This window comes from Pristiophorus japonicus, chromosome 11 (assembly GCF_044704955.1).
Source record: "Pristiophorus japonicus isolate sPriJap1 chromosome 11, sPriJap1.hap1, whole genome shotgun sequence".
Taxonomy (NCBI): Eukaryota; Metazoa; Chordata; class Chondrichthyes; family Pristiophoridae; genus Pristiophorus; species Pristiophorus japonicus.
The window spans coordinates 43852597-43877545 of NC_091987.1; the positions used below are offsets into that span (position 1 = coordinate 43852597).

General features: G+C 46.8%; 1 protein-coding gene across 2 annotated transcripts in view; it reads left to right on the plus strand.

The window, feature by feature from the left end:
- Positions 1–8588: 8588 nt before the first annotated feature.
- The window catches only part of LOC139275719 (choline-phosphate cytidylyltransferase B), a 90171-nt gene continuing 73810 nt past the window's right edge, over positions 8589–24949 (plus strand). For both annotated transcript variants that reach the window (XM_070892898.1, XM_070892899.1), the window contains exon 1: positions 8589–8870. In XM_070892898.1, the coding sequence (XP_070748999.1) occupies positions 8754–8870 (117 nt within the window). In that variant the 5' untranslated portion in view covers positions 8589–8753. The remainder of the gene's footprint in view (positions 8871–24949) is intronic.

Genomic DNA, 24949 nt, shown 5'->3' on the forward strand with positions numbered 1-24949 from the left:
GTGTGATCCCCATCATTGAATCCAAACCCTAAGTCTCATGGCATCAGGTCAAACATAGGCAAAGCCTACTGATTATCGCCTATCTCCCTCCCTTAGCTGCTGAATCGATACTCCTACATGATAAAATCCCCTTGGAGGAAGCACTGAGGTTAGCAAGGGCACAGAATGTGATCTTAGTGGGGGACTTTAATGTTCATCACCAAGAGTGATCTGGTAGTCACAGCGCAGATTGAGCTGGCCGAGACCTGAAGGACAATGTTGCGGCAGGTGGTGAGAGAAAAAAACAGGAGGGAACAACCTACTTGACATTGTCCTCATCCATCTACCTGTCGCAGATGCATCTGTCCATGACTGTATTGGTAGGTGTGACCACCTCACAGTCTTTGCGGGCGACGCCCCGTCTACATACTGACAACACCCTCCATCGTGGCATGTAACACTATCACCATGCTAAATGGAATTGATTAAGATCAGATCTAATACTTCAAAACTGGGCATCCATGAGGTGGTGTGTGTCATCAGCAACAGCAGAATTATATACCACCATAATCAGTAACCACATGACTAAGCATATCCCTCACTCCTCCATCACCATCAAGCCAAATGACCAATCCTGGTTCAATGAAGAATGTAGAACAGCAGGCCAGGAGCAGCACCAGCTGAAAATAAGGTGCTAACCTGGTACCTGATGAAGCTACAACATAATACTACATGCATGCTAAACAGCAAAAGCAGCTATAGACAGAAGTAAGCAATCCCACAACCAACGGATCAGATCAAAGCTCTGCAGCCCTGCCACATTCAGTTGTGATTGGTGATGGACAATTAGCAACTAATGGGAGTAGGAGATTCTATGAGCATCCCCATTCTCAATGAAGGTGGAGCCCAAAAGACAAGACTAAAACATTTGTAATTATCCAGCCAAATGTGCTGAGTGGATAATCCTTATCAGCCTCCTTCTGAAGTCCCCATCATCACAGATGCCAGTCTTCAGCCAATTTGATTCAATCCAAGAGACATCAAGAAATGGCTACATGCATTGGTTACAGCAAAGTCTATGGGCCCCCACAAAATTCTGGCTGTAGTGCTGAAGACCTATGCTCGAGAACCAGCTGTGCCCCTAGTCATGCAGTTCCATTAAAGGTATAACATTGCTCCACCTCACAGTCAACAAGCTCCCGACTGGAGTGGAACTAAACCACAGAACCAGTGGGACCCTGTTCAACCTATGCCGTCTCCAGGCCATGTCCAAGACCATCCCAACCTCTGTCGTCAAGCTACAATACGCGGACGACGCTTGAGGTGTACGAAAGCATGGGCCTTACACTAAACATCCGTAAGACAAAGGTCCTGCACCAGCCTGTCCTCACCACACAGCACTGCCCCCTAGTCATTTAGGTCCACGGCATGGCCCTGGACAACGTGGACCACTTCCCATATCTCGGGAGCCTCCTATCAACAAGAGCAAGCATCAACGACGAAATCCTACACCGCCTCCAGTGTGCCGTGCAGCCGTTGGCTACCTGAGGAAAAGAGTGTTTGAAGACCAGTCCCTCAAAACTGCCACCAAGCTCATGGTCTACAAGGCTGTCGTAATACCCGCCCTCCTGTATGGCTCAGCGACATGGACCATGTACAGTAGACACCTCAAGTTGTTGGAGAAATATCACCAACAATGTTTCCGCAAGATCCTACAAATCCTCTGGGAGGACAGGCACACCAACATCAGCGTCCTCGTCCAGGCTAACATCCCCAGCAGTGAAGCACTGACCACACTCGATCAGCTCTGCTGGGCAGGCCAGATAGTTCGCATGCCAGACACAAGACTCCCAAAGCAAGTGCTCTATGTGGAGCTCCTTCATGGCAAACGAGCCAAAGGTGGGCAGTGGAAACGTTACAAGGACACTCTCAAAGCCTCCCTGATAAAGTGCGACATTCCCACTGACACCTGGGAGTCCCTGGCCAAAGACCGCTCTAAGTGGAGAAAGTGCATCCGGGAGAGCGCTGAGCACCTCAAGTTTCAACGCCGAGAGCGTGCAGAAATCAAGCGCAGGCAGCGGAAAGAGCGTGCGGTAAACCAGTCCCACCCTCCCTTTCCCTCAATGACTATCTGTCCCACCTCTGACAGAGTCTGTGGCTCTTGTATTGGACTGTTCAGCCACCAAAGAACTCACTTCAGGAGTGGAAACAAGTCTTCCTCGATTCCGAGGGACTGCCTATGATTGATTGATTGATTGATGATAACATTGGTAACTACGACAACACTGTGAACAATTGCAGTTGTCCTGTCCACAAATAGCATGATAAATCCAACTTGGCCAATCAATCTACTCCCAATCATCAGCAGTGATGGAAGGGGTAATTGACAGTGCGAACAAGTGGCAATTACTCACCAATGACCTGCTCACTGATGCTTAGTTTGGGCTTTGCCAGGACCACTCAGCTCCCCACTTCATTACAGCCTTGGATTCTCGAGATGCAGTGAGGGTGACTGCCCTTGACATCAAGGCAGCATTTGACTGAGTGTGGCACCAAGAAGCCCAAGTAAAATTTAAGTCAATGGGAATTGAGAGAAAACTATCCAGTGGCTGGGATCATACCTAGCACAAAGGAAGATGGCTGTGGTTGACGGAGGCCAATCATCTCAGCCCTAGGACATCGCTGCAGGCGTTCCTCAGAGCAGTATCTTAGATCCAACTATCTTTAGATGGTTTATCAATGACCTTTCCTACATCATAAAGTCAGACGTGGAGCTCTTTGCTGATGATTGCACAGTGTTCAGCTCCAATTGCAATGACTCAGATAATTAAGCAGTCTATTCTCACATGCAGCATGGGCTGATAAGTGCCAAGTAACATTTGTGGCACACAAGTGCCAGGCAATGATTATCTTCAGTAAGAGGGAGCCTAACATTCAATGGCATTAACATCACTGAGTCTCCTGCTATCAACATACTAGGGGTCACCAATGTTCAGAAACTGTGTTATGTAGGTAAACATTGTAACTGTGTAAGACTTGCCACCAGAGAGTGCAACTGTTGGAGGCCCAAGGGTCACCTGCACACCTCGTGCAAGGGAGTATAAAAGGTTGTCTGCCATGCTGCTTAGGCACTCTGGAGTTGTATTAAAGAGACTAAGGTCACATCAATTTTAGCTCACAGTACTCAGTCTTGTGGAGTTCTTCCATATGTAACAATTGGCGACAAGTAATAGATTACAAACTTTCACGCGGTCATGGCTGCTGTTGGTATTTTAGAGAGATTTGTAGAGGGTGATGATTGGGAAGCCTTCGTTGAGCGTCTCGACCAATACTTCGTGGCCAACGAGCTGGATGGAGATGATAAAGCAATCAAGCGTAGGGCGATTCTCCTCACCGTGTGTGGGTCCACAATATACGGCCTCATCAAGAATCTTCTAGCACCGGAGAAACCAACATGAAAGACATATACAGAGTTGTGTACGCTGGTTCGTAACCACCTCAAGCTGAAGGAGAGTGTCTTAATAGCCACGTATCGCTTCTACACGCACCACCGCTCCGAGTACCAGGACTTGGCGAGTTATGTCGCTGACCTGAGATGCCTTGCGGGAACTTGCGAATTTGCTGGATTTTTGGGGAAATGCTGCGGGACTTTTTTGTGTTTGGCACCGGCCACGATGTCATTCTTCACAAGCTGCTGTCCGCCGAATCCCTAGACCTGAGCAAGGTCATCACGATAGCCCAGGCTTTCATGTCCACGAACGATAATACCAGATAGATATCTGATCAGCATCGAAGCTCACCGGCAAGTACTGTACATAAAATAACGTCGCTAGCAGGCAGAACTGCATATGGCAGAGCCCACACGTCTGCAACTACAAGACCTAGGATGACTCAGAGTCCACCATCGGGCGTGAATGCAAATCCATTAGCACCATGTTGGCACTGCGGGAGTAATCATTGAGACCAACAATGTCGATTTAAGCACTATGTGTGCAAAGGCTGCGAAACAATGGGGCACCTCCAGTGAATGTGCAAGAATGCTACGACTCACCACGTGGCAGAGTCGGCAGAGGATGATCGATCCGGCGCGGATCACGCAGAACAAACAAGAGAGGCAACTCAACCCAAGGAAGAAGTATATGGGGTACACAACTTTACCACCAAGAGCCATCCTATCATACTGAAAGTCAAATTGAACGGTATTCCGGTATCAATGGAGTTGGACGCAGGGGCGAGTCAATCAATTATGAGCCAGAAGGCTTTTGAGAAACTGTGGGGCAACAAGGCACAAAGGCCCAAACTGAGCCCGATTCAGACAAAGCTGCACACCTACACCAAAGAGCTCATACCTTAACTGCTGCACTGCCAATGACTGGTATCGTATGATGGTGCTGTGCATGATTTATCACTGTGGATTGTACCAGGCAATGGCCCAACACTATTTGGCAGAAGCTGGTTGGGAAAGATTCGATGGAACTGGGACGACATCAAAGCTCTATCTTCAGTGGATGATGCCTCGTGCGCCCAAGTGCTGAGCAAGTTTCCGGCACTATTTGAACCAGGCATCGGCAACTTCACAGGCACCAAGGTGCAGATCCATCTAGTCCCTGACGCAACGTCCATTCATCACAAGGCTCGAGCGGTTCCATATATGATGAGGGAGAAAGTTGAGATCAAACTGGACAGACTTCAACGAGAGGGAATTATATCGCCAGTTGAGTTCAATGAGTGGGCCAGTCCGATTGTTCCGGTGTTGAAAAGCGATGGTACGGTCAGAATCTGCGGAGACTACAAGGTAACAATCAACAGAGTCTCGTTACAAGACCAGTACCCGCGACCCAAGGTGGATCACCTGTTCGCAACATTAGCAGGGAAGAAGTCGTTCACCAAGTTGGGCCTAACCTCCGCCTACATGACACAGGAGCAGACTGAATCTTCGAAAAGATTGATGTTCATCAACTCGCACAAAGGACTGTTTATATATCACAGGTGCCCTTTTGGGATTCATTCGGCTGCTGCCATCTTCCAGAGGAACATGGAGAGTCTGCTGAAATTGGTTGTGCGCACCGGTGTGTTTCAAGACGACATCCTGATCACCGGTCATGACACCACCGAACCCTACACAACCTGGAAGAGGTTCTAAGTTGACTAGACAGAGTGGGACTCAAGCTGAAACGCTCCAAGTGTGTTTTCCTGGTGCCAGAGGTCGAATTTCTGGGGAGAAAGATTGTGGCAGATGGCATCAGACCCACGGACTCAAAGACAGAGGCCATCAAGAATGCACCCAAACCACAGAATGTGACGGAGCTGCGTTCGTTCCTGGGACTCCACAACTATTTTGGTAACTTTCTACCCGGGTTAAGCACTTTGCTGAAACTGTTGCACATGTTGCTACTTAGGGTGATGACTGGGTTTGGGATAAATCTCAAGAGACAGCCATTGAGAAGGTCAGAAACCTACTTTGTTCTAATAAGTGACTTGTACTGTATGACCCATGTAAACGATTAGTGCTAGCTTGTGATGTATCTTCTTACAGGGTCGGCTGTGTGTTACAGCAAACCAATGTATCGGGCAAACTTCAACCGGTTGCATACGCGTCTAGAAGTCTGTCTAAGGGTGAAAGAGCCTACAGTATGGTCGAGAAAGAGGCATTAGCATGTGTATATGGGGTTAAGAAAATGCACCAATGCCTATTTGGACTTCGATTTGAGCTCGAAACCGACCACAAACCACTCATTTCGCTGTTTTCAGAAAGCAAAAGGTATAAATACCAATGCTTCGTCCCGCATCCATAGGTGGGCACTAACATTGTCCACATATGACTATGGTATCCACCACAGACCAGGCACGGAGAACTATGCTGATGCCCTCAGTCGGCAACCATTGCCCACTACCGGGGTGGAAATAGCACAGCCCGCAGACTTGCTTCTGGTCATGGATGCTTTTGAGAGCGAGGGGTCACCCGTAACCGCTCACCAGATCAGGACCTGGACCAGCCAGGATCCTGTGCTATCACTTGTAAAAAATTGCGTCCTCTATGGGAGCTGGTCGGCCGTTCCCGGGGAAATGCAAGATGAAATTAAGCCGTTTCACCGACGCAAAGATGAAATGTCCATCCAGTCAGATTGTCTCTTATGGGGTAATTGTGTGGTTTTACAAAAAAAAGGCAGGGAAACGTTTATATGCGACCTACACAATACCCACCCAGGCATAGTCGTGATGAAGGCTATAGCCAGGTCGCATGTTTGGTGGCCCGGCATTGACTCGGACTTAGAGTCATGCGTACACCAGTGCAACAATTGAGCAATGCACCAAGGGAGGCTCCATTGAGTTTGTGGCCATTGCCCTCCAAACCGTGGTCCAGGATCCACGTAGATTTTGCTGGACCCTTTCTCGGAAATATGATTTTAGTTGTAGTGGATGCTTACTTTAAATGGATTGAATGTGTAATCATGTCATCCAGCACATCCACTGCCACCATTGAAAGCCTCCGGGCTATATTCGCCACCCATGACTTGCCCGACGACCTTGTCAGTGACAATGGACCATGTTTCACCAGCTCGGAATTCAACGAGTTTATGACCCGCAATGGCATCAGGCATGTCAGGTCTGCCCCGTTTAAGCCCGCATCCAACGATCAAGCGGAATGGACAGTCCAAACTATCAAGCAGAGCTTAAAATGCATGACGGAAGGCTCCTTGCAGACCCGCTTATCTCGGGTTCTGCTCAGCTACCGGACACGACCCCACTCGCTCACTGGGGTTCCCCATGCAGAATTGTTAATGAAGAGAGCACTCAAAACCAGTCTCTCCCTAGTCCACCTGGATCGAAATGATCATGAGGAAACTCAGCGTCACGGGCAAAACATGTACCACGATAGCGTGGCTGTAACGCGTGACATTGATGTTAACGACCCTGTGTTTGTCCTGAATTACGGCCATGGTCCTAAATGGGTCGCTGGCACTGTCTTGGCCAAAGAGGGGAATAGAGTGTTTATAGTCAAGCTATTGAATGGCTAAACGTGCAGAAAGCATTTGGATCAGACCAAACTGTGGTTCACCGACAACGAGGAACAACCTGAAGAGGACATCACCATCATCGATCCACCAACACACATCCAACCAGTAATCGACCTCGCTGTCAATCAAGAGGATGAACCCACCATTCCCAACAGTCCTGTCAGACCAGCCGCGCCACAGTGCAGCAATGGTCCGACCAACGCACCCATGCCAGAGTTTGAACTCAGATGACCAACCAGGGAACATAGGGCCCTGAATTGTCTCAACTTGTAAATAATTTGTATCAAAGACTTTGAGGGGGAGTGATGTTATGTATGTAAATATTGTAACTGTGTAAAACTTGCCACCAGAGGGTGCAACTGTTGGAGGCCCAAGTGTCACCTGCACACCTCTTGTAAGGGAGTATAAAAGGTTGTCTGCCATGCTGCTTAGGCACTCTGGAGTTGTATTAAAGTGACTAAGGTCACATCAGTTTTAGATCATAGTACTCAGTCTTGTGGAGTTCTTCCATACGTAACAAACTAGACCAATTACATAAATGTCATGTCTACTAAAGAAGGGTAGAGGCTGGGTATTCTGTGGTGAATGGCTCACCTCCTGACTCCCCAAAGCCTCTCCACCACCTACAGGCACATTAGGAGTGTGGTGGAATATTCTCCACTGGCTGCAGCTACAACAATAGGAAGCTTAAAACCATTCATAATAAAGCAGTCCATGTAATTAGCACCTCATCCATCAGCATAAACCTCCATGACCTCACCACCTAAATGGACAAGGAGAGCAGGTGCATTGAATGCTATCACCTCCAAATTTTCCTCAAGTCATTCCCCATCCTGACTACAACATATATCGGCATTCCTTTATCGTTGCTGGGTCAAAATCCTGGAACTCCCGACCTTATATCATTGACAGGTCACCTTCACCATACGGACTGCAGCAGTTCAAGAAAAAGGGTCATGAGCACCTTCTCAGGCCTACTTGGAATAAATGTGGCCTTGCTAGAGACGCCCAAATCCTGAGAGTGATTAAAAAATATAAAATCTCTATAGTAAACTGAACAAAAGAAATAACATTAAATTTATTACAATTTAAATATGTATCAAAGAATAAAGTAATGAGAAAAATATCTTATACCGCATATGGTAAGTTTATTTTATTTAGTAAAAAGAGAGCTAATATTTGTATATAACAGTGTCAGTGTGATCTGCAGCTTTGACCACTGTGACCACTATTAAAGATACTAACATTGTTTAAGCACGGTATATTCACTGCAGTACCACTAAGCAATAGTGACATTGAGGCAGTTAGACAGGCTGTTAGTTCTCTCCAATTTGCTCGCTGAACTCATTTTTCAAATCCGGGTAAATAATGATGGGATTACTAGAATTCTGTTTCCCTGCAATTGTGTTTTGACTCCCCCATCTATCGCCCCTCTTGGCACAGGCTGAAGTCGTCACTGTCTCTCGCACAGCACAAGAGTTATGTGCCTTGCTTCACTCTCATCTCAGCCGTGGAAACAGCCAACCAGTGCACATTATGTAAATGAATGTGCTGTGCGAGGTAGTAACAAACCGACTGCTGAATGGTTGTTATAGCGACAGCTGAAGGCCTGCCTTTTAGCTAATATGAGAGAATAATGCTCACGTTTACCCGGGGGTGTGAGAACTAAAATTTAAATAGCATGGGGAAAAAAATTGACAGACAATAAAGTGATCGGTGGAGTTAGGTCGTGGAGACAGCAGCTTTTCCTCGGTCATGCCAGTTCTTAAATTTGATGCTGAGTCACTAGAAGGTATCCCAAAATCCTCCTGTTATAAGCTTCCATCAAAAACTATGGAGGAAATAGAACACACCTGCCCTCAGCCTCGTACGGTGAGTCAAATAATGGATAAGTGTGATATATATTTGATAGTTAAGTACCGATATGACAGTATTATTGAGGCAAAAGGAACAACGATAGCATGATCCTCGAAGGGGTTTTAAAACAATAGTTCAGTTTGCTGTGCCCCTTATGGTGTGCTTAATGTGGCCAGTAAATTAGACAGCTTCATGTACGTATGCCCAACTATTCTGGGAGACAGCATTCACAGCTGCTCCTACATCAAGATATGGCTGTGGAGGGTAAAAACATGACGTACAAGGCAATGCTTAGAGGTTTAAAAAAACAAATGTTTGCAATATAATAAAGTGCTTCTTTATCCACTTTATTAATTGATTCTCCTTTGCAGCTTACAGAGTATAAACTTGATATCAATAATAACATTAAAAATTGTATTGGTATATATATATTATATTAGTTTATGGTGCAATGCACAACAAATGTAGAATAGTTCAATATTACCTGGTGTATCAAATTCTCCTACGAAATCAAAACTGCATCATATTGCTATCATGGATTAAAAATTCTGCCATCAGGCTATAAGAAAGCTGACTTTACACAGAATTAGTAATTTGCAGTATAAAATAGGAATTACCGCAAATGGCAGAATTCATTTTTCATCTTCAGATTCTGCATGTTGGTTTGAACTTTGATGAATAAACAAGGTTGTGCTAAAACATTTTTTAAAAGTACCTGTTGATTAACTGGAGTGATCAAGTCACCTGGTACCTGCAACCAATTGATTACAACTCACGGGGGGGGGGGGAGGGGGTTGAAATTGGATAACACTGAAAAACGAGCGTGGGCACAGTGATGTAAAATTCGTGCTGGCAGCTGCCTTATATGATTGTAGCGTGCAGCCTGGCGCTGAATACGCTGCTGACAAGTGTGCATTCAACAGGAGGCCAAAGTTTTGATGGTCGTGCGAGGCTAGCGTTACATAAAGCTAGCTTTATTTAAATCTAGCCTGCACCTCTTAAAAGCAGTCTGCACCTCTTAAAGGTGTGCTGCCTTCCGATGATGAAAAATGTTAAAAGTGCTTCAACACTAATCCAAATGGCTCAACGAGCCAGGAAAAGTGCACCCAGGGTCTTGGACGCAGCACTCGAGGCCTTTGTGCAGGGGGTGAATACTGGAAGAGAGGTTCTCAACCAATGTTCCCTGTAATTTTTATTTTGGTGCATGGGCACTTTAACTAGCTGTGTGGCCCATTCAATTAAGAACATAAGAACATAAGAAATAGGAGCAGGAGTAGGCCATGCATCTGCAATGCATGGCAGATGAAGTATAATGTGGATAAGGCAAATGCATGGCAGATGAAGTATAATGTGGATAAATGTGAGGTTATCCACTTTGGTTGTAAAAACAGAGAGACAGACTATTATCTGAATGGTGACAGATTAGGAAAAGGGGAGGTGCAACGAGACCTGGGTGTCATGGTACATCAGTCATTGAAGGTTGGCATGCAGGTACAGCAGGCGGTTAAGAAAGCAAATGGCATGTTGGCCTTCATAGCGAGGGGATTTGAGTACAGGGGCAGGGAGGTGTTACTACAGTTGTACAGGACCTTGGTGAGGCCACAACTGGAGTATTGTGTACAGTTTTGGTCTCCTAACTTGAGGAAGGACATTCTTGCTATTGAGGGAGTACAGCGAAGGTTCACCAGACTGATTCCCGGGATGGCAGGACTGACATATGAAGAAAGACTGGATCAACTGGGCTTGTATTCACTGGAGTTCAGAAGAATGAGAGGGGATCTCATAGAAACGTTTAAAATTCTGATGGGTTTAGACAGGTTAGATGCAGGAAGAATGTTCCCAATGTTGGGGAAGTCCAGAACCAGGGGTCACAGTCTTAAGGATAAGGGGTAAGCCATTTAGGATCGAGATGAGGAGAAACTTCTTCACCCAGAGAGTGGTGAACCTGTGGAATTCTCTACCACAGAAAGTTGTTGAGGCCAATTCATTAAATGTATTCAAAAAGGAGTTAGATGTAGTCCTTACTACTAGGGGGATCAAGGGGTATGCGAGAAAGCAAGAATGGGGTACTGAAGTTGCATGTTCAGCCATGAACTCATTGAGCCTGCACTGCCATTCAAAGGGGTGAATGGCCTACTCCTGCACCTATTTTCTATGTTTCTATACGGCCCCTCAAGCCTGCTCCGCCATTTAATAAGATCATGGCTGATCTGATCATGGACTCAGTTATATATGTAAACTTGTATTTACTTTGTACAGCCACCAGAGGGCTCATTCCCTGGAGTCCCAAGGGATCCCATAATCCCTTGGGTGCACAGGTATTTAAGGAGGCCTCACAGGTTGGAGAGGCACTCTGGAGACCGGCAATAAAAGACTAAGGTCACACTTTACTTGGAGCTCACAGTGTTCAGTTGGACTCTTTCTCCATACATAACAACTGGCGACGAGATACATAGAAACATAGAAACATAGAAAATAGGTGCAGGAGTAGGCCATTCGGCCCTTCTAGCCTGCACCGCCATTCAATGAGTTCATGGCTGAACATTCAACTTCAGTACCCCATTCCTGCTTTCTCACCATACCCCTTGATCCCCCTAGTAGTAAGGACCTTATCTAACTCCTTTTTGAATATATTTAGTGAATTGGCCTCAACAACTTTCTGTGATAGAGAATTCCACAGGTTCACCACTCTCTGGGTGAAGAAGTTCCTCCGCATCTCGGTCCTAAATGGCTTACCCCTTATCCTTAGACTGTGACCTCTGGTTCTGGACTTCCCCAACATTGGGAACATTCTTCCTGCATCTAACCTGTCTAACCCCGTCAGAATTTTAAATGTTTCTATGAGGTCCCCTCTCATTCTTCTGAACTCCAGTGAATACAAGCCCAGTTGATCCAGTCTTTCTTGATAGGTCAGTCCCGCCATCCCGGGAATCAGTCTGGTGAACCTTCGCTGCACTCCCTCAATAGCAAGAATGTCCTTCCTCAGGTTAGGAGACCAAAACTGTACACAATACTCCAGGTGTGGCCTCACCAATGCCCTGTACAACTGTAGCAACACCTCCCTGCCCCTGTACTCAAATCCCCTCGCTATGAAGGCCAACATGCCATTTGCTTTCTTAACCGCCTGCTGCACCTGCATGCCAACCTTCAATGACTGATGTACCATGACACCCAGGTCTCTTTGCACCTCCCCTTTTCCTAATCTGTCACCATTCAGATAATAGTCTGTCTCTCTGTTTTTACCACCAAAGTGGATAACCTCACATTTATCCACATTATACTTCATCTGCCATGCATTTGCCCACTCACCTAACCTATCCAAGTCGCTCTGCAGCCTCACAGCATCCTCCTCGCAGCTCACACTGCCACCCAACTTAGTGTCATCCGCAAATTTGGAGATACTACATTTAATCCCCTCATCTAAATCATTAATGTACAGTGTAAACAGCTGGGGCCCCAGCACAGAACCTTGCGGTACCCCACTAGTCACTGCCTGCCATTCTGAAAAGTCCCCATTTACTCCTACTCTTTGCTTCCTGTCTGACAACCAGTTCTCAATCCATGTCAGTACACTACCCCCAATCCCATGTGCTCTAACTTTGCACATCAATCTCTTGTGTGGGACCTTGTCGAAAGCCTTCTGAAAGTCCAAATATACCACATCAACTGGTTCTCCCTTGTCCACTCTACTGGAAACATCCTCAAAAAATTCCAGAAGATTTGTCAAGCATGATTTCCCTTTCACAAATCCATGCTGACTTGGACCTATCATGTCATCTCTTTCCAAATGCACTGCTATGACATCCTTAATAATTGATTCCATCATTTTACCCACTACCGATGTCAGGCTGACCGGCCTATAATTCACTGTTTTCTCTCTCCCTCCTTTTTTAAAAAGTGGGGTTACATTGGCTACCCTCCACTCTATAGGAACTGATCCAGAGTCAATGGAATGTTGGAAAATGACTGTCAACGCATCCACTATTTCCAAGGCCACCTCCTTAAGTACTCTGGGATGCAGTCCATCAGACCCTGGGGATTTATCGGCCTTCAATCCCATCAATTTCCCCAACACAATTTCCCGGCTAATAAGGATTTCCCTCAGTTCCTCCTCCTTACTAGACCCCCCGACCCCTTTTATAACCGAAAGGTTGTTCGTGTCCTCCTTCGTGAATACCGAACCAAAGTACTTGTTCAATTGGTCTGCCATTTCTTTGTTCCCCGTTATGACTTCCCCTGATTCTGACTGCAGGGGACCTACGTTTGTCTTTACTAACCTTTTTCTCTTTACATATCTATAGAAACTTTTGCAATCCGTCTTAATGTTCCCTGCAAGCTTCTTCTCATACTCCATTTTCCCTGCCCTAATCAAACCCTTTGTCCTCCTCTGCTGAGTTCTAAATTTCTCCCGTCCCCAGGTTCGCTGCTATTTCTGGCCAATTTGTATGCCACTTCCTTGGCTTTAATACTATCCCTGATTTCCCTTGATAGCCACGGTTGAGCCACCTTCCCTTTTTTATTTTTATGCCAGACAGGAATGTACAATTGTTGTAGTTCATCCATGCGGTTTCTAAATGTCTGCCATTGCCCATCCACAGTCAACCCCTTAAGTATCATTCGCCAATCCATGCCTCATACCTTCAAAGTTAGCCTTCTTTAAGTTCTGGACCATGGTCTCTGAATTAACTGTTTCATTCTCCATCCCAATGCAGAATTCCACCATATTATGGTCACTCTTCCCCAAGGGGCCTCGCACAACGAGATTGCTAATTAATCCTCTCTCATTACATAACACCCAGTCTAAGATGGCCTCCCCCCTAGTTGGTTCCTCGACATATTGGTCTAAAAAACCATCCCTTATGCACTCCAGGAAATCCTCCTCCACCGTATTGCTTCCAGTTTGGTTAGCCCAATCTATGTGCATATTAAAGTCACCCATTATAACTGCTGCACCTTTATTGCACGCACCCCTAATTTCATGTTTGATGCCCTCCCCAACATCACTACTACTGTTTGGAGTACAAACAAGCGAATCCAAAGATGTAGAGAACAGTGGGCATCGTGGAGAAATTCTTGGAGGGAGATGATTGGGACACTTTTGTGGAGTGACTCAACCAATACTTCGTGGCCAACGAGCGAGATGGGGAAGAAAATGCTGCCAAACGAAGGGCGATCCCCCTCACCATCTCTGGGGCACCAATGTGTGACCTCATGAAGAATCTGCTCACTCCAGCGAAACCCAAGGAGAAATCATACGATAATTTATGCACACTAGTCCGAGAGCATTTGAACCCGAAGGAAAGCGTTCTGATAATGAGGTACCGGTTCTACACCTACAAAAGGTCTGAAGGCCAGGAAGTGCCGAGTTGTGTCGCCGAGCTAAGGCACCTTGCAGGACATTGCGAAGTTGAAGGACATTTGGAGCAGATGCTCAGAAATTTTTTCGTACTTGGCATTGGCCATACTTCGCAAACTTTTGACTGTAGAGACCCTAAGCTTGAGTAAGGCCATAGCGATAGCCCAGGCGTTCATTGCCACCAGTGACAATACGAAGCAAATCTCTCAGAAGTGCTGCTACAAGTACTGTGAACAAAGTGATGTTGTTTTTGAATTGCAACGAACAGGGCAGGTCACACACGTCCGCAGATGTCTCAGAGTCCACCATCAAGGGTGATGAATGCAATGCCATTAACACCTTGTTGGCGCTGCGGGGGTGATCATCGTTTCCATTCATGCCAATTCAAAGGGTATGTTTGCAAGGGCTGTGGAACAATGGGACACTTCCAGCCTATGTGCAGGCGAGCTGCTAATCCTGTTAAACCTGCAAACCACCATGTCGCAGAGGAGGACAGATCCACGGAGGATCACGACGAACTAGAGCCTCAGACTGAGGAGGCAGAGGTACATGGGGTGCACACATTCACCACGAATTGTCCCCCGATAATGCTGAACTAAATGGACTCCTGGTGTCAATGGATCTGGACACGGGCGCGAGCCAATCCATCATGGGCAAAAAGACTTTCGAAAGGTTGTGGTGCAACAAGGCCTCAAGGCCATTCTTAACTCCAATTCATACGAAACTAAGAACTTACATGAATGAACTGATTCCCATAATCGGCAGTGCTACTGTAAATGTCTTCTACGATGGAGCGGTGCACAAGCTATCACTCTGGGTGGTACCGGGCAATGGTCCCACGCTGCTTGGCAGGAGCTGGCTGGGAAAGATACACTGGAACTGGGATGACGTTCGAGCGCTATCGCCCGCTGACGACACTTTGTGTGCCCAGGTCTTAAACAAGTTCCGTTCGCTGTTCAAACCAGAATCGGGAAATTCCAAAGAGTAAAAGTGAAGATCCACCTAATTCCGGGGGCACGATCCATCCACCACAAGGCAACAGCAGTACCATACATGATGAGAGAAAGGATAGAGATCGAGCTAGACCGGCTGCAACGAGAGGGCATCATTTCACCGATTGAGTTCAACGAGTGGGCCAGCCTGATCGTACCTGTCCTCAAGGGAGACGGCACCTTCAGAATCTGTGGCGATTACAAAGTAACTATCAATCGTTTCTCCCTGCAGGACCAATACCCACTACCAAAGGCCGACGACCTCTTTGCAATGCTGGCGGGAGGAAAGACGTTCACGAAGCTGGATCTGACTTCAGCCTACATGACGCAAGAACTGGAGGAATCATCGAAGGGCCTCACCTGCATCAACATGCACAAAGGTGTTTTTATTTATAACAGATGCCCGTTTGGAATTTGTTCATCAGCGGCGATATTCCAGAGAAACATGGAAAACTTACTGAAGTCGGTCATGAACACCGTGGTCTTCCAGGACGACATCTTGGTCACAGGTCAGAACACAGTCGAGCATCTGCAGAACCTGGAGGAGGTTCTTAGTCGATTCAACCGCATGGGGCTCAGGTTAAAATGCTCGAAGTGCGTTTTCCTGGCGCCTGAAGTGGAGTTCTTGAGAAGGAGGATTGCGGTGGACATCATCAGGCCCACCAACGCGAAGACGAAGGCAATCGAGAACGCACTGAGGCCACAGAACGTGACGGAGCTGCAGTCGTTTCTGGGACTCCTGAACTATTTTGGTAACTTCTTACCGGGTCTCAGCACACTGTTAGAACCACTGCATGTCTTACTACGAAAAGGGGACAAATGGGTTTGGAGCAAAAGCCAAGAAAATGCCTTTGTAAAAGCTAGAAAATTGTTATGGTCAAACAAATTGCTTGTGTTGTATGACCCATGTAAGCATTTGGTACGAGCATGTGATGCGTCGTCATATGGCGTCGGGTGTGTATTGCAACAAGCTAATGATTTCGGGAAACTGCAACCGGTTGCTTATGCATCCAGGAGTCTGTCTAAGGCTGAGAGAGCCTCCAGCATGATTGAGAAAGAAGCGTTGTCATGTGTTGATGGGGTAAAGAAAATGCATCAATACCTGTTTGGGCTAAAATTCGAATTGGAAACGGACCATAAGCCATTCGTATCCCTGTTTTCCGAGAGTAAAGGGATAAATACCAATGCATCGGCCTGCATCCAGAGATGGGTGCTCACGTTGTCCGCATATAACTACACCATCTGCCACAGGCCAGGCACAGAAAACTGCGCCAATGCTCTCAGTAGGCTGCAATTGGCCACCACGGGTGTGGAAATGGCGCAGCCCGCAGATTTAGCCATGATTATGAAAGCATTTAAGAGTGAGCAATCACTGCCCTGCAGATCAAAACCTGGACAAGCCAGGACCCCTTATTATCTCTAGTCAAAAGCTGTGTGCTTCACAGCTGGACCAGTGTCCCAGTGGAAACGCAGAAAGAGATAAAGCCATTCCAGCAGCGTAAAGATGAAATGTCTATATAGGCAGACTGCCTTCTGTGGGGCAATCGAGTAGTGGTTCCCAAGAAGGGCAGAGACATCTTCATCAATGACCTCCACAGTACCCATCCAGGCATCGTAATGATGAAAGCGATAGCCAGATCCCACGTGTGGTGGCCCGGTATCGATGCGGACTTAGAGTCCTGCGTTCACAGATGTAATACATTCTCGCAGTTAAGCAATGTACCCAGGGAGGCGCCGCTAAGTTTATGGTCTTGACCCTCCAAACCGTGATCTAGGGTACACGTCGACTATGCAGGCCCGTTCTTGGGTAAAATGTTCCTTGTGGTTGTAGACATAAGAAACATAAGAATTAGGAACAGGAACAGGCCATCTAGCCCCTCGAGCCTGCTCCGCCATTCAAAAAGATCATGGCTGATCTGGCCATGGACTCAGCGTACTCCAATGGATTGAATGTGAGATAATGTCGGTTAGCACGTCTGCTGCCATTACTGAAAACCTGCGGGCCATGTTTGCCACACACAGCCTACCCGATATCCTGGTGAGCAACAACGGGCCATGTTTGTCCAGTGCTGAGTTCAAAGAATTCAATACCCGTAATGGGATCAAACATGTCACATTTGCCCCGTTCAAACCAGCGTCCAATGGTCAGGCAGAGAGAGCAGTGCAAATCATCAAGCAAGGCTTGAAGAGGGTAACTGAAGGCTCACTGCAGACTCGCCTATCCAGAGTCCTGCTTAGCTACTGCACGAGACCACACTCACTCACTGGGATCCCACCTGCTGAACTGCTCATGAAAAGAGCACTTAAGACAAGGCTCTCGTTGTTCACCCTGATCTACATGAACAGGTAGAGAGCAGGCGGCTTCAAAAAAGTACGTACAATGATAGCGCAAATGTGTCACGCGAGATTGAAATCAATGATTCTGTATTTGTATTGAATCATGGACAAGGTCCCAAGTGGCTTCCTGGCACTGTCATGGCCAAAGAGGGGAGCAGGGTGTTTCAGGTCAAACTTTCAAATGGACTCATTCACCGGACCACACTTGGACCAAATCACACTCACATTCACGAACTATCCTGAACAACCCACCTTGGACCCTACCTTTTTTGATCCTCCAACATACACACCAGTGGAAATCGGCACCACGGTTGACCAAGGAGCAGAACCCATCATCCACAGCAGCCCAGCAGGACCCAACACACCAGGCAGCCCAACAAGGCCAACTGCACAGCAGCCCAGCGAGGGCCCAACAAATGATTCAACAACACCAGCTTTCACACCGAGACGATCAACCAGGGCAAGAAGGGCCCCAGATTGACTCACATTGTAAATTGTTACACTATTGACTTTGTAGGGAGAGTGTTGTTATATATGTGGACTTGTATTTACTCTATACAGCCACCAGAGGGCTCATCCCCTGTTGTCCCAAGGGATCCCATAATCCCTTGGGAGTACAGGTATTTACGGAGGCCTCACAGGTTGGAGAGGCACTCTGGAGACTAAGGTCACACTTTACTTTGAGCTCACAGTGTTCAGTCTGACTCTTTCTCCATACATAACAGACTCAGCTCCACTTCCCCGCCCGCTCCCCATAACCCCTTATCCCCTTATCATTTAAGAAACTGTCTATTTCTGTCTTAAATTTATTCAGTGTCCCAGCTTCCACAGCTCTCTGAGGCAGCGAATTTCACAGATTTACAATCCTCTGAGAGAATAAATTTCTCCTCATCTCTGTTTTAAATGGGTGGCCCCTTATTCTAAGATCATGCCCTCTAGTTCTAGTCTCCCCCATCAGTGGAAACATCTTCCCTGCATGCACCTTGTTAAGCCCCCTCGTAATCTTATACGTTTTGATAAGATAACCTCTCATTCTTCTGAATTCCAATGAGTAGAGGCCCAATCTACTCAACCTTTCCTCATAAGTCAGCCCCCTCATCCCCGGAATCAACCTAGTGAACTTTCTCTGAACTGCCTCCAAAGCAAGTATATCCTTTCATAAATATGGAAACCAAACCTGCACACAGTATTCCAGGTGTGGCCTCACCAATACCTTATATAGCTGTAGCAAGACTTCCCTGCTTTTATACTCCATCCCCTTTGCAATAAAGGCTAAGATACCATTGGCCTTCCTGATCACTTCCTGTACCTGCATAATATCCTTTTGTGTTTCATGCACAAGTACCCCCACATCCCGCTGTACTGCGGCACTTTGCAATCTTTCTCCATTTAAATAATAACTTGCTCTTTGATTTTTTTCTGCAAAAGTGCAAGACCTCACACTTTCCAACATTATACTCCATCTGCCAAATTTTTGCCCACTCACTTAGCCTGTCTATGTCCTTTTGCAGATTTTTTGTGTCCTCCTCACACTTTGCTTTTCCTCCCATCTTTGTATCATCAGCAAACTTGGCTACGATACACTCAGTCCCTTCTTCCAAGTCGTTTATATAGATTGTAAATAGTTGGGGTCCCACCACTGATTATTCATGCATGTGTGGTATTGTAAAGCCAGTGAACGACCTACACGGGACCTCCAGACAGCTGTGTGGCCGTGCCACCATGCAGTTTAATGGGAACATTGTCCTCTACCCACAGGGGGCCAGGTGCCCTCCAAAAAGAAAGACATGGGACCAAATCACCGAGGCGGTCACTGCCAGCAGTGTCACCCCCAGGACCTGGCTCCAATGCCCAAAGAGGGTTCATGACCTCAGACGATTTATAGGAGTTATTAAAGCTGCTGCAAAACGCAGTATACCTCGGGGGTTTAGAAAGACATGTATCATTTTTTGGACAGAAGAAAGCGAAGGCTTTCTACCAGGAGTATTAGCTGAACAAGCACCCAGCCAGTGTCACAGCAATACTGGAGTCCTTGAACTCGGTGAGTCGTGAAAGGTGAGAAGACTATCTTCACTAACTCCAGCAGGAAAGCATTGGCCCTGCTCTGTCAACTTGGCGGGGCAAACCCTGCCTATAAACACAGGATGGTCATCAGAGCAGACGCCACTGCATCCCACTTGATACAAACATCAACGGCTCCGGTGGACAAAGAATTGGCCAGGTGAAGCGGCAGCTTTTGACAAACTTGATGGCAGCACCAAGATCATCAACTATGTTTGATCCATTCATCTTGGATTAACTAAAACACAGCCCTGACGACACCCAAAACTGGAAATGTTGCCGGCCCAGATGGTGTTTACCCAGAATTCTTAAAAGCACTGGAATCCAAAACGAAGAGATGGTCGACATCCTTCTTCTCTGAGGTACTGAAAACTGATAAATTTCCATCTATTTGGAGGGAGACTTAAAATAATTGCCCTCCTGAAGCAGGGGAATTCTTGTAAAACCTCCAGCTACCGCCCAATCTCCTTACGTTGTATTTGTTATAAAGTGCTGGAGAGGCTACTACTCCACAGGCTGGCCCCATCATCGAGCAACCGGGCTTTCAGAGTGGCCATAACTGCTGCGACCAAGTGGTAGCTTTAACAACGCACATCGAAGCAAGCTTCCAGCATCAGCTCAAGACCGCCGTAGCACTCGTGGACCTGTCAGCGGCGTATGACACAGTATGGAAACATGGACTGCTTTCCAAGCTCTTCACCATTTTACTCTACAGGACAGTGATCCATCTTCTCAACTCCATGTTCAGCAACCGATGCTTCCATGTGTACTCTGGCACCAAGAAGAGTAGATATAGGACATTGAACAATGGACTCCCACAGGGTTCTGTCCTGACACCCATGTTATTCAACGTTTACACTGGTGACCTGCCCGAAACAGAGTTCCGCAAGTTTGTATACGCTGATGACATTGCCTTGGTAAAGCAAAACATGATTCTGTCTATCACCGAAGAAACCCTGACCAGTGATTTACAGAGGATGGAGACTTACTTCCACCAATGGTGACTTCGGCCAAACCCTCAAAAGTACATCACCTCGACATTCCAGGTTAGATGCAGGAAGAATGTTCCCGTTGTTGGGGAAGTCCAGAACCAGGGGTCATAATCTAAGGATAAGGGGTAAGCCATTTAGGACCGAGATGAGGGGAAACGTCTTCACTCAGAGAATTGTGAACCTGTGGAATTCTCTACCACAGAAAGTTGTTGAGGCCAATTGGTTAGATATATTCAAAAGGGAATTAGATGTGGCCCTTGCAGGTAAAGGGATCAAAGGGTATGGAGAGAAAGCAGGAATGGGGTACTGAAGTTGCATGATCAGCCATGATCATATTTGAATGGTGGTGCAGGCTCGGAGAGCCGAATGGCCTACTCCTGCACCTATTTTCTATGTTTCTAACACCCATCAAACAAACCAAGCTTTGAAAGTCTCCTTTCGCGGTGCAGAGGTAAACCATGCCAAAAAACCCTCCTATTTAGGAGTCACCCTTGATTGCACCCTATCATATAGACAACATCTCCAGAATCTTGGGAAGAAATTAAAGAGTTGGGTCAACTCGATCCAGAAACTTGCCGAATCCACATGGGAAGCCGACACTTAAACCCTCCGTACGGCAGCAGTCGCCCTGGTGTACTCGAAAGCGGAGTACTGCTCTCCGGCATGGCTATTGAGTATGCATGTCAAATCCGTTGATGTCCAGCTAAATTCTACTATGAGAATTATCACCGGTACACTTTTATTGGCACCTTGGTTGCCCGTGCTTGCAAACATCGCACCACCGCACTTACGCCGCAAGTATGCAGTATCCAGAGAATACAACCGCTACACCAGAAAAAATATGCTGATCCAGGCCGACTTGAACAACCTACCAACAACCCGTCTCAAATCCAGAATGCCATTTTGGATCGTCGTCGAAGCGCTTCAGCGATCTCCCCTTGATGACCGATGGTGAAATGCTTGGTAGAACTACGACACACAGAATGGATTCCTTATAGAGGACCCCACAGTACAACCTGAAGGATCAAACCTTCCTCGCAAACAGTGGACAACCATCAACCGCCTCAGAACTGGTCATGGTAGATTCTGCCACCTTCTCCATAGATGGACGATTAAAGCTTTCCCATCATGCGACTGTGGAATGCTAATCAGACCCTGGAGCACTTCATTGAGCACCGCCCTCAGAGGAAATTTTCAGGCAGCCTAAAAGATATCCACGCTCTACAGCGGAAGCTTTGGCCTGGATATCCAACTTAGATATTGACATTTGATTTGCTTTGCTACTATCATACTGAAAGAAGAAGTGGTCAAGTTCAGTGAATGCATCTTCAAAAAACGTCTCTGACCAACTGCACCACTAGCCTCACACACTGCTTAATGCATGGACCGCCCCCATCCCCTGCCATCAATAACCTACCAGCAATCTCTAAAAAACACAAGGCATACCTTACATTACAAGCTTTACCTCACCCCCTTGGAGGAGACAGTGCTGCCATGGGCATAGCTGAGCCCTTGGTCAGCGATGGGGCTGAAAGAGTACAAGATGCCGGTATCCACATACATTATCCTCCTTCTCACATCCCACTTCCCCCTCATCCCACAATCTCTTCCAATTTACAAGCTGCACATGGTGTAAGCATGCATCACTTGCTTTACCCCATCCCCTCACCACAACTCTACCCTTGTGCCTTTCTCATTTCAGACACCAAGAAATCCAGCCTGCCCAGCCACAGTTGCTCAAGAAGAGGGAGAGGAGAGTGAAAAAAAAAGGAACATTGTCATTTAATTTCACTCTCCCAGCCACCACCTCCTCGGCTTGCAAGGCCATTTGCAATCTCCCCCATTGAAAGTCAGAAGCCTCCCACTAGCCATGCTGCAGCCACTGGGGTAGCACTGCGTAGGAGCATTAGGATAGGCAAAGGCACTATAGGATAGGATATGTAAGACACTCACTAAGGAAATGCACAAGTGATTAGTTGAATTGTTGATGTAATATTGGATGCATATTTGGATAAAGTTGGATTGGAAAGTTTGCTTTGTGGTGGCCTTTATTTCAGCATTGTGGCCAACAGGATGCTGTGAAGGTCAGTAACAGAGGGAAGGTAATGTGTGGAACAAATGTTGAATGGGGAATTGGGATTGTGTTCACTGGTACTGCAGGCAGATGATTCGATCCCGGATATCCCGGCCAGTAAAGAGCTCTCTGGCTTGTCTCCTTCCTTCCATTTCCTCCTCTTCTGCTTTTTCCTCGTCTTCTTCCTCTTCCTCCTTTTCCTCCATCTGCAAGCAGCTTGTCCCCTTTGCTGCCTCTACTCCATCTCCACGTCATGCTGCAGCTCAAGGGGGACTACAACTCAAGCCCCAGGACTAGGAGCAAGCAGTGTTCTCAGAGGCCTTCCTTTAAGAGCCAATGCCTTGCAAACATCCAAGTAGCACTCTCTGCACTAAATGTCTTACACCAGCTACTACTCAAATAAAATGTAAAGAAACCAGTACAAAAGCAAAATTCTATAAACTTACCTCAAAGTTATGCATGTCCCTTTAAAAAGCACTGGTAGGGGGTCCGTTGCTTTGGAGAGGGCATTGAATAGAGCGACGACATCCAAAATAGCAGGTCGTGCATCAATTCAGCATTGCACATTGATTGACGTCACGATCTGACGAATTACCATTTTTGCAGTGAGCGCAGGCAACGGCAACGCTGCCGACCTGCCCAAAATGGCGGGCTCTGCGTTCCTCTTCTAGCACCGGAAGTGGGTGGAAGCGAGGCAGCTGCCATTTTTTTCTCCGAAACTGGCCTAATCAGCTGGCGCTGAGTTGCCAAATTTCACAGCCAGAGCATTTATCTGCAAAATCAAACTTTGTATCTTGCCAATTCAGTTGGCATTTTTGATCAGGTCCCTGCTGTTCTTTTAGTGAGTATTACCACTATAGCCTGCCAACCTGTTATAATAGTTCCCTTCTGCAATACTACAGGAGCATCCCACCATGAGTGACACTAAAAATCTATTTTCACCCATGAACTTGGAACAGTGACTGATCCACACAGTAGGAAAGGCATCAAGGCCATGAGGAGTATCGGACCTACTTTCACAGTCAGAGAATGCTGGGTTGGAAAAGAGTCATCACAAAGGGAGTGCAATATAAGAGGGAAATCTGCAGTCAGGCCAGCTGGTGGAGGAATGGATAACTGAATGGGCCTTTCTGCTCTTCTCAAGTCCAGCCTGTGATGGTTCATAATTGTTAGATTCCTAGGGAGATGCTTGGCAGTTTCAGAATGTCATCATCTGAATTGGATAATACAGGGTGGATAATGCAGAATTAGGGAGGGAACCTGAGGAGAATATTAAATACAAAGAGTTAAAAGGGTAATATGGTAGTTTGTATCTGTGATTAGTCCTTTAGTGGGAATTAGTCCTCGGGGAATCAAGGGATATGGGGCTAGAACCTCCACTTTTTTTTGCATGCTTAACGCCCACTTAATGCCCATTTTACCGCTGAAATGATGTATAACGCCCAGATAGCGCCCATTTAGCCACAAAATGGAAACTGACGGGCATTTCTCGGAAACTTATCGGTGAGTGTTCCTCATGTACTTAACGCCGGGAAAAAATAATACCCCCCGCCAACTTTTTTTTGTCGTAAAGAGCATATTTACCGAAACTAGCAGCCATGAGATCGCCCAGCGTCACTTTCACCACCTCGCACCCATATGGCCCAAAATATCGCTTGCCCAAAAAAACGCCCAGAAAAAGTGAAACTAACCGGAACTAATCACAGCGTTATGAACGCCATGTTCTACATCACATGTCGCACCCTTTAAAAGGCTGCTGTGCTTCAACCTCGGGAGAGGTCGGATGTACTCTGGAGGTCGTTGGAGTTAGTGTGAACATCTCTACAAACATCTTGACCATACTGTGACCGATTGGAATTGAATAGGTGTCTTCATCGGGACATTCCTTGTTTGTGACCAATTGGTGGAAAACAGAGAGCTACTGCAATGGCCTGTCCTTTCGCACCCTCTCTTGGTGACCAATTACATGCAACAGACTCGAGATCACCGAAGGTATGCACCACAGCATTATGTGCCCAATGTAAGATGTGACAGACAGATGAGGAGGACCAGACGTTACACCCCCCGGAAGTACAAGGAGAAGCATTCTTACCTCGACTTGCCTGACACCACCTGCCTTCGGAGACTGCGCTTCCACAAAGAGGTTATCACTGAGGTATGCCAGCTGATAAGGGCAGATCACCATCAGTACTGCACTGTCCGTCGAGGTCAAAGTCACCGCGGCACTTTTGTTCTACGCCTCGGGTTCTTTTCAGACCACAGCTGGAGACATTTGCGGACTT